The sequence below is a fragment of the Arabidopsis lyrata genome (genome assembly GCF_000004255.2).
Source record: "Arabidopsis lyrata subsp. lyrata unplaced genomic scaffold ARALYscaffold_5, whole genome shotgun sequence".
In the NCBI taxonomy this organism is placed as follows: domain Eukaryota; kingdom Viridiplantae; phylum Streptophyta; class Magnoliopsida; order Brassicales; family Brassicaceae; genus Arabidopsis; species Arabidopsis lyrata.
In genome coordinates this window covers 14,383,001-14,394,012 of record NW_003302551.1, presented here as the reverse complement: position 1 = coordinate 14,394,012, position 11,012 = coordinate 14,383,001, and the positions used below count along the sequence as shown (strand labels likewise).

The following is an 11,012-nucleotide window of genomic DNA, read 5'->3' as shown; positions in this document are numbered from 1 at the left end:
AAATTCTTGCATGTTTGCAACATTTAAAAAATATTATTTTTCAAAAATACTACCATTTAATAATACTAACTTTTAAGAACTTCTAAAGAAAGGAAAAATTGCCAATAAATTTTCAAGTTTTTTGTAAATCTATTCTCCACATGCAAAGGCTGCAATATAAGGCTTGACTTTAACAGACTATATAATATCGTGTATATATTGTGATTTGAACTCTTGGCCTTGCCCAGAGACACACCCGATTCTAAAAGTAGGCAACATAACACATTTGCTATGGGTCCAAAAAAATTCAAAATTTCTATTAAATTATAAAGGTCTAATTTTTAGATTGAAAAAAAATTAGTAAAAAACTTTTTAACTTTTTATTGGTTTTACCTATGACCCTCTCATAGATTGAGACGTGCCTAGTTCCAGTAGTAGTAATTTACATACCTTTTTCCTTTTTCCATGGAGAAGAAACAAGTTACCAACCGGCAAGGATCGACTTCTTTGGAGAAGGAAAAATGACTCATTTACTTGTAAGTTTTCTTCGCAAGACGCCAAGACCCTTGGCATTTGATTCGGCAAGTAAATCTAATTTTTGATTGGTACAATGATGTATGGTTCCCTAACTTCACATCTAAGTTCTCTTTCAGAATTACTATTCATAATCGCCTAGCTACGTGAGATAGATTGGTAAAGTGGAATGTAGGAGCGAGTAGTAATTGTGTATTTTGCAGTGAACAAGTAGAGACATGGGACCATCTATTTTTTTCCTGGTCATACTCCTCTCAAGTCTGGTCATCACTATCTCGTGGTCTCCTTGGCAACAGATTCAGGTCAAGATGGGACTCCCTAGTTCCCATACTCACGGACTCTTCCATTCCACAACTACACTTGTTGTCACTATTCATAGTATATGAAAAAAATATTTTGTTCCATGGGAGATCTATCAAGTAGTTTACAAGGTATCCAGAGATGTGAGCATTCTTTGAGTTAATCATGTGAAACGGGACATCAAAGTTTTCTTTTATGGATTATGAAATTGACTTTTTACCAAACTAACTCCTCGATCGGCCTCCTTCCAAGTTGTTTATGCTCGTCGTTGAGCTTATTTTGGAGGTAATATACTCCTGGTATATCGGTTTAACCAGACCAAGTCGATATGACCTCATTTAAGGAAATCAAAGTAGAATTCGGATTTTTCTTTTAAATTAGACCGTGACATTAAAAACTTGAGATGACATGTTATTATTAATGTCATATAGAATTATGTAACAACGAAAATATATTTCGAACACGATAATTAACCAACCAAGCGCACACATGTAAGTTTTTATTCAAGATTTAAGATGATTTCTTCTAATGATCATGCCTCCAGCCTCTCTTCCCAAACCCGGTAGGACTTTGACTAGGACTAACCGGTTTACGTCGGATATCCGATTTTGGGTTAGGACTCCTAGGACCGGGATAACCGGTTGTTATTGCTCCACCTGAACTTGATGAATCACAACCTGATCCATTAACAGACCCGTTTTTGGTTGAGGAGTTCCAATACGGCATAAAAGAAGTTCCTTGTAGCTTGACGGTTGTGCCTTGGTCTCGAACTTTAGCCTTAGCAGATGCGGTTGGAGCCATATAGCTTGGTATATGGGTTGGGCTTTTCCGTTGCTTATGGCCTTGTCTATATGATCCTAAGTCTATATACTCTCGATCAATAAGCCCGATTATATTGGCCTTGAGGCTAGTGGGAGTGGTCACGTCCATTTCCACCGTCTTCTCCGATACATCATCAGATGTTGTGGTTGCTGCGGCTGTCGGAAAAGGCGGATACGGAGGAGGATTGTACTGTCCGGGACCGGGAGCCGGGCCGGTTTGACGGCCTGTGTATGGCTGAGAAGACATCCAATGGTCAAGCCAATTCCAAGCCCACTGGTTTCTATCAGGCCCATTAGAAGAAAGCCCAATCCCTTCTTCACCATTTGTGTGTTGCATTTGGCGCTTCAATATGAAAACCGAAATCATTATGAAAAATGTTTAAGAAAGGACCTATAATGCATAGTATATTTTAAGACAATTAAGAGGGAATTTTTCTTTAACAGAAACAGAGTGGCGACCAACCTGGTAAGTGTATGCATAAGCAAGAGCCCTCTCTCTTTTCATCATTCCTTCACTCCTCTCTTTTTCCTGATATTCAAAATACATTAGCTAAGAAGATTCCAATAGTGTAATTACTTAAAGAAACATATTGAAACATTAGCAAAATAGTACGTAAGATTTTTCCTCATTACCTTTCCCGGAGTTTGGTACTGGCTGGTTCGATTCACTTCATGTAATTTCTTCGGTTTCTCTCGTTCGGTTTTGAGATTCGCAAACACTACTTAACCATACAAATATTATGTTCACCACTAATTATATATGTATATACAAATTGAGTGATTTAGTTTGTACTGAAATCATTTCAATACGTACCCTTGTTCGGTTTTTCCATCCCGGACCGCTTCTCTTCTTCCTCAAACTGTTTCTTAAACCGGTCATGAGCCACTTGGAGTCTTCTCGCTCTGACTCGGCCTTGGACACGAACCAAAGCTTGCATGCATTTCATAGTCATTTGTGCCTGTTTTCGAACGTGGTTGCCACGGACCAATGCTTGTAGCCTAACTAGTCCTTTTAAGGCACGAAGTGCTCGCCTCGCCTAGAAAAAAGACCACAAACCGGTCATAATTTTGGTAACGAAGAATGTTTTTCTTAAGATTTCTGGTTTGGCATTAGTCTACAAATTACAACTACAAAAAGTTTAAAATGAAAGAAAATGTTAGCCAATAAATTGTGTTGTACTAAACACAAAATTCCATTAAAACCAGTTTAGTAATAATACTGAAATGAATTTAGTTATACCGGATTCTAAACCAAATGCATTTCAATTTTTGTGGAATAAGAGAACTGCTAAAAGTTTATGGTAAAATGGTAAATTATTCAAGTGTGTTATGAGAGTTGGAATTTATTTGATAATAAAATTAGGATTGATAATTTACCAAATAACCCCGATAGTGCGATTGGATGAGCACGGCGGCGCTATCTTCCTCCGTCTGGCGGTTGTAGCCGGCAAGCCGAACGACTTTAGCCGCGGCGTGTGCGGCTGCAACCGCGGCTTCTGCAGCAGCTGCAGTGGCTATAGCCACAGCCATGGCGTGTTTTCTGTCTCCAACATTGGTTGCTGGAGTAGAAGCTGTGCTCTCAACGTCATGAGAGATCTCCGGTGAACTTTCCGCCGGAAAATTTTCAAACGACACGACTTCTTGCGTATCGTGTTGCTGCTGCCATATGTCGGCGTTATTACTACCAATGTTGTTCTCTCTCTGCATGTAAGTAAATTTAGTGTGACATATCATTTGAACTATTTACATCTTAATAAGCTTGTGATTGGCTTATGATTACTAGTCTAATTTTAGTTTTATACTTTTATATTCTACGTCCAAAGTATTCAGATTTTTACTATAATTTCTTGTCTACTACTATTTAATTTGGTTTTTGTGCATAGGTATTTTTTATCTTATAATAACCACGATAGTAATTCGATAAAAATTCAACTACGTCTACTGATATATTGACATGTTCGTCGAAACTCAAAACACGAAATCAACTTCTGTTAAATACATTTTTTGTTGTTTTCTTTTAATTTTTTTGTCACCAAAGTAAATGCATAATTAGTTATCGCGATCAGAGTTTTAATTAATAAGCCGACAGTAAGTTTGAGGAGGAGTTGAGATCCAATATATAAAGTAAGAATGATAAAGATTGTGGGGCTAAACTTTGGATAGTGGTAAAAAGAGAACCTATACTATAGTAATGTGAAGATATGAGACTATCTATACTTCTATAGATACAAGTTCATGACATAAAAGTATACTATATCTATAGGTGGGGAAATAAATGGGGTGGAGTGATGGCGAGGGAACAAAGCAATGCACATGAAAATTGGGAGAAGGAAAAAAAGATTTTTTTAGGTGTCACAAAAATCATATTTAAATGCTCTTATAAGGAGCCTTCTTGGTCTATCTCTTTCACAAGGGGACCAATCTTTTTCGGCTTTTAATTAATAAATATACGGTCTAAACATTTACTTTTTGTAACTCAACTTGTCATACATTTATAAGATGAAAGATCGTATTATTATTTTCCCCCCTTTTAAGCTATATAATATTACATAAATACAGCTTATGAATCCTCAAAAAATAGGTACAATATTAAGAAAGTAGTGTTCATTGCAACAAGAAGTTATTTATGTAATTAATATAGAAATTGCTTTCAATCAAGAAGAAAAAGACATCAAAACCAAATTGCTTACTTATGAAAAAGTAGTTATGCGGTCGTATTAGTTTATATCTTAATATTAAAGTTATGTTTTGTTAGCAGTGCTAAAATTACTTAAAACGTTATGTATATTTGTACTTTGATTACAATTAGTTATTTCTTTCTTTAAGCTAGAATGGTTTTGATGAAGATCCTCATATATACTTCTAAATAGCCCACTTAATGTCCTAATTTTCTTTAATATGTATATCGTTTAATGGTGGTTGAAAAAATAAAATAAAAGGAATTAAAGGTGTGATTAGAACCTTTGAGTCTTTAGGAGAGGATTTGAAGACTTTCCTCTTCACCGTCGAGAACCATCCACCACTCCCTTTCTTCCCCATATTTCCGGCAAAATTCTTTGATCATAAGCTCTATTATGTTTAAAGATTTCCAAAAAAAAGCTGTAAATACTGCAATAGCAAAACCGACCAATTCCAAGAAGTAGCCAAAACCAAAATGTACATAACATTGTCATATACCAGTATACCACAGCATGCATAAAAGTTAGACGACATATATGTGAATTGAGGAACTTACATGTTTGTGCAATGTGATCAAGCCATTAGAAGCGATTTTTGAAGTCTAGAGAATGAGAGAGATAAGAAGAAGAGGTGTGAGAGAGAGAAGTCACAGAGAGACTTAAGTTAGAGAAGGAGAGGATGTCTCACTCATTTCACCACCGATAAAATGAAATCATTAACGGAGTCACGTGGGGTTCGGTTAAACGCCGTTAAGTGTTTTTACGAAGTTCACGAGGTTTCTACTTTTGTCTTTTCTTATTTTAACGCCAATCGCCTTTATTTCCATTTGTTATAAAGTCTTCTGACATTTGTAATGATCGAATTCTGTATTTACATATTTGTTGTATACTATATAAAATATTATTTGACTTTTTCTTAAATTTTGTGGACTTGTGGACCTATTATGTTTACATAATTCCGATAAGAAGATGTATATTTCGAATATGTAGTAATCGGATTCGGAGGAAATTCACACTACAAGAACAGAGCCTATTTCCAACGGAAGAAATCGTCGGCATGGCGTCGGAAATGGCTGTTTCCGACGGATTTTCGACTAACTCGATTGGTCGGTTCGATCTTGTCGGAAATTTAAAAGGCGTCGGAAATTCGTTTCAAATTGTCGACGTTTTTCCGACGATAGCTTTTCCGACTCGTTCCCGACGGTTTTCGGACAATAGCTACGTTTGGGTAAACGGTTGGAAAATCGTCGGAACCGACCGTCGAAAACCCGTCGGTGATGCTTTCCGACGGTTTCCTAACCAAAACTGTTGTCCGTTATTTCATCGGTACTTTGTCGGTAATCGGTTGGTATCAACGTTCGACGGTTTACTGACGGAGTGATTCCCGATGGATTCCTGACGGTATTTTACTGACGGATTTCCGACGATGTTTAAGTAGCCGACGGATTTCCGACGGATCATATTTAATCACTAATTAAATAATTTTTTATTTTTAAATTTTTTTAAAAAAACTATTTATTGAAAATTTTACTAAATAAATATATGAAATTTTTTACTAAATAAATATATGAAATTTTTTACTAAATAAATATTTGAAAAATGCATATATTATCCAACAAAAGAAAAGAAGATTGTTTACCAATACAACAAAATTAAACTAAAACAAAAGCATTTATAGATCATCGGGAAAATCGGAAAATTTTGAACGCATGAAGTCAAGAATCTTCTTGTTTTGCTCTTTCAATGCTAAGATCTCCTTGTCTTTTTCTTCAAGCTCTGCAAAGATCTTGGAATTCTGTGAAGGACCGGAATAAGAACATCCGTTGTTTTGGTTTAGGCTACATAAGCCCACCACACGACCCCGCTTTAACGGAATTTCCTGAATTTGTATATAACAATTGTTAGTAAACTTTAAAATGTATAAAAAAATGTTAAGTTATAAAACAAAGCTTACCTCAAGAACCATGCGGTTGATCTTTTCTCGGACAAAGACGTTGGATGATGAGGAACCATCATCATTTTGAGAAAGCTGCGTGAGGCACTCCGTCTTCCTTTTCTTCAACGTCTCAACGAGGCCTGCGATGTAACCATCTTGAATTTTTCCTGTTTTCTTGTTGGTGTGTGTATCCTCAATGACTTCTACAAAATCAGGTTCCACACCTCCGTTTTTCTCCGTCTATATATAAAAAAAAAAGTTAAATTGTAAAGAAAACATGAAATCAAATAAAAGTAAAAGACTTACCAATTCGTCTATACGACTTAAGAAGCTCGTCGAACCCGCATTGTGCACCGCCATACCTTTGCCACCTCGTTGGCTCTTCCGGTTTTTTGAGTTGGTTTCCGCGGTACGAGCAGTATCCGGCAACCCCCAATACTGTTTGAAGCCAGGCCATACGTCTGGGTTCAAGCCTTTTGGACACTCCTTGCCTTCCGCCCACTTTTCTTTCCATGCATTCATGTGGTCAGAATATTTTGATGAAGCATACTTTGTAAACGCGACACGGACAAGGGGTGTGTGGACAGTATCCCAACCGAATTCATGCTACAAACCAAAAGAATTATGTTAGTAGTATAAAAAAAAATACAAAATAAAGGTACGTAATAATAAATGCATTACTGCGAAAGTCCTGAACCAAAGCTCTCGATCGTCGCTAGGCATATCACTGTAAGTCGGATACGGATGTTTGAGCATCCCGTGCAACATCCGTAAAATGGATTTGGATATGCCATTTTTGGTATAACCAAACCTACAAATAGGGAGAAGTAATATTATTTCTACTTTAAAATATGTATATATTAAAACAGGAAAACAAAATTTACTTACCATGTGCTCCCTTTTTCGAGCCTTTTTGGATGGAGTCGTCGAAGAAGTGTCCGCCCTGGTTGTTGGACTAGCTCCTCAACCGTCATTGGTGGACGAGCCGTGGACTGCTGCGACTCGAGAACGGTCGATGGTGATGGGGTTGTCGAGTGCGCCTGATTATTCGATCGATCCTCGGACCTGCGAAGAAGGCGCTGCATAATAACATGACAATCATGACTCTTCATCTCTGAAAACTTCTCTTCTCTTTGATCAACACAATTACGAAGGTTTGATGCATATCCGTCTGGAAATTTAACACTATGCATTATCCAATCGAAGAATTCTTCCTTTGAAGATGCATCTAACCGGAACGCAGGAATTGGTCCTTTTCCATTCTGCATAATATGAAGCTTCTTCCTGGAACAAATGTCTGGCAAGTCTAATCTAGACTTCAAATTATCTTTCGTCTTACCTTGCACATTTAAGACGGTATTCATCAAGTTGTCATGCATGTTCTTCTCAATGTGCATAACATCTAGATTATGTCTCAACAAAAGATCTTTCCAATATGGTAATACCCAGAAAATGCTCTTCTTATGCCAATTGTGATTCACTCCATAACCATCAACAAGATCATGCCCATTACCACCAACCTCCACTGACGTAGCCGCACCAAAATCTCGTAATTGAGTTAGCAAATAAGTGCCATCTAACTCAGGAGGTGGCCCATCAACAAATTTTTTATCCTTCGTAAACAAAGTGGAGCTTCGACGATACGGATGGTTACTCGGTAAAAATCTCCTATGACAATCAAACCAACACGTTTTCCGTCCGTGCTTCAATTGGAACGCATCAGTGTTATCTTGACAATACGGACACGATAACCTTCCATGCGTTGTTCATCCAGATAGCATACCATATGCAGGAAAATTGCTTATGGTCCACATAAGTGCCGCACGCATGACAAAATTCTGCTCGCATGAAACATCAAACGCTTCAACACCATGCTCCCATAACATTTGTAACTCGTATATAAGCGGCTGTAAAAACACATCAAGTGATCTTCTAGGATGATCTGGGCCAGGAACGAGGATAGTCAAAAACAGAAACTCTCGTTTCATGCATAATGAAGGCGGCAAGTTGTAAGGTGTTACGATAACAGGCCACAATGAATATTGCCTCCCATGCTTCCCAAATGGATTGAATCCATCTGTACATAATCCAAGGTATACGTTCCTTCGCTCATTAGCAAAACTAGGATGCATTGTTTGAAAATGTTTCCATGCTTCTGCATCTGAGGGATGCGTAATTTCTCCATCTGTTGTGTGCTCTGCATGCCATCTCATTGGCCCTGCTGTGCGCTTAGATTGATATAACCTCTTCAACCTCTCTGACAATGGTAAATACCACATCCGTTTATATGGAATTGGGACTCTTCCACCTGTTTCCCGATACCGAGGTTTGCGACAAAACTTACATGTCAAGAGGTCTGAATCTCCTCTCCAGAACAACATACAATTGTCAATGCACACATCTATCACCTAATACGGTAAACCAAGACCAGCTACCAATTTTTGTACCTCGTAGTACGTACCCGGTGCAACATTATCTTCCGGTAGTAAATCTTTGACAAAATCAGTTATCGCATCCATACAATCCTCGGACAAATTATAATCCGTTTTGATACCCATCAACTTGGTTGCAGCAGATAAAGGTGAATGACCCTTTTTACATCCTCTATATAACGGATTCTTAGCTGCATCTAACATACAAAAAACTTTCGTGCTTCTAAATTAGGTTCCTCGACTCTATCACTATCCCCATCAAACGAGTGTACATTTTCACGAAAAGCATCATTCACCATTTGAACGGTACCTACATTTGCATCTACTTCCGCAGTTGGTTCTTCTAACCTATCAGCAGGATAATGTTCGCTACAACTACCATAATTCACCATTGACTCATTCTCTCCATGCATAAACCAAACTTTGTACCCCGGCATAAACCCTTCCCCATATAAGTGCATCCAAACTTGAGATACATGAATAACTCTGAAATTTCGACATGTACAACATGGACAATACATATGTTTTGATTCGATGGTTACCGGTTGGTTTGCTGCAAATGCCATGAATTGTTTAAGACCTTGTGCATACTCTGGCGTAAGTAACTCCGTCACGGGATCACGCATGGGCTGGTCCATCCATGAACGAAAATAATTAAACGGATTCGAAGAAGACATTTCTCTCTGGTTATATTTCTTGTTTGGGCGATTTTGGTTCCTGTGTTTTGAGCTTCTCTCTGATATTTGTGAATGAGGATAGAAGAATATATATAGGTGAGAATTATCAACGTTCCTGACGGTTTCCGACGGCTTGTCGACGGATTTCCGACGACAAGCCGTCGGAAACCCGTCAGGATACCGAAGAATTTTAAAATTTTCGAATGGCTATAAAACGGAGATCCGCTTATTTTGATCTATATTTACGGGTATATTTTGATCATAATTTCCACCGAAAAATAGCTTTAGCATCCCGACGGATTTCCAACGGATTATATTATTATGATCGGAAATCCGTCGGAAAATAACCTCGCCTCCCGACGGATTTCCGACGGATCATAACGAATATATTTTGGTTGGAAAACCGTCGGAAATACATCGCCAAATTTAATTTGATCGGAATATCGTCGGAAATCACTGACGAATTTTCGACCACAAAAAATCCGTCGGAAATTTGCGACGGATTTGCGACGGGAGGACTATCGTCGGAAAGCCGACAGAATAGTATCGGTAAACCGTCAAAAATTTCCGACCATTTTTTTGCTGTCAGAAAATCCGTCGGAAAGAGCCTTGTTTTCTTGTAGTGTCAAGTTGAAGCCAGTACATACTTCCTCCGGAATTTATATATTAAAAAAATATATTCTATATGATAAGTTTAATTATTTACAAATTAGTTTGTTCAAATTCAGTTTTGAATAATATTTCGAATTTGAATGATGGTGAGAAAATTTTTTGTATCTAGATATGATATTAACTTAAATATGCTGGAATATTTTTATAAAATATATATTCATGAAATTTATCAGTTTTTTATATCGAGCTTAAAAAGGAAATATTGGTCTCATACACATAATATGCATTTATACATAATGTTATGATTTATATGATTAACATTGGTGATAGGACATGAGTTTCAAACTTATATTTATCCGAAACAGTTTAAAAAATGAACGAAAATTAGATGTTTGATTCGTTATGGCTATAACTACAGAAATTACTCAAGAGCTGCAAAATTTTGATATTAAAATATCAAATTACGCCGATTTATTTGTCTTATACAGTATTTAAGATGTAAATTAAAAGACAGAAAAAAACAAAAAGAAAAATGAGAATGTGCAGTTGTTTTAATAACGGCGACCTAACTTCTTAATGAGGACCCAAGACCTACACACCACCTCCAAATTGGACCACCTTTCGATTTCACTACTCATTGAGAGTCTCATACATCCACACGAGTAGCTTAATCTCTTTTCATGCATCAACTAGCGTTATAGATCAGTAGTAGATTAAGATAATTGTAGAGATATGAGATCTACACTAATAAACAAACAAAGCTGAAAATTATTCTTTTTTTGTTTTTCCTTTTTCTAATGTACTCAAAGCTTAAATTCAACATTCCTTTTAAATATGTTATAAATGATAAAAATTTTAGGAAAAACTTGTGCCTTTTTTTTAGTGGAAAACCGCACGGCGTTCGACAGTATCGATACACAGAGCCCCGTTTCCCTAACGAACCTAAAACATGACACAGAACCAGTTAAATATGGTTTGACATGTTTCGGTATCAAACTCAAATACAAAGCGAGAAAGTCACAAGGAGGTATGAAGCACAAAGC

At 37.1% G+C, this 11,012-nt stretch overlaps 1 protein-coding gene across 3 annotated transcripts; it reads right to left on the bottom strand.

The window, feature by feature from the left end:
• Positions 1-1,203: 1,203 nt before the first annotated feature.
• Positions 1,204-5,173, bottom strand: LOC9313730 (protein IQ-DOMAIN 1). Of its 3 annotated transcripts, none has more exons than XM_021025820.1 (7): positions 4,870-5,173; positions 4,596-4,742; positions 3,012-3,335; positions 2,449-2,671; positions 2,268-2,356; positions 2,098-2,163; positions 1,204-1,977 (listed from the first exon to the last, which is right to left on the bottom strand). In XM_021025820.1, exons 2-7 carry the CDS (start codon positions 4,671-4,673, stop codon positions 1,339-1,341), a joined length of 1,419 nt encoding a protein of 472 aa, XP_020881479.1. In that variant the 5' UTR covers positions 4,674-4,742; positions 4,870-5,173; the 3' UTR covers positions 1,204-1,338. The 3 variants fall into 3 exon arrangements, with proteins under 3 accessions (XP_020881479.1, XP_020881478.1, XP_020881480.1); XM_021025819.1 differs by having other exon boundaries at positions 4,596-4,703; positions 4,870-5,171; XM_021025821.1 differs by having other exon boundaries at positions 2,268-2,353; positions 4,596-4,703; positions 4,870-5,163.
• Positions 5,174-11,012: the final 5,839 nt, after the last annotated feature.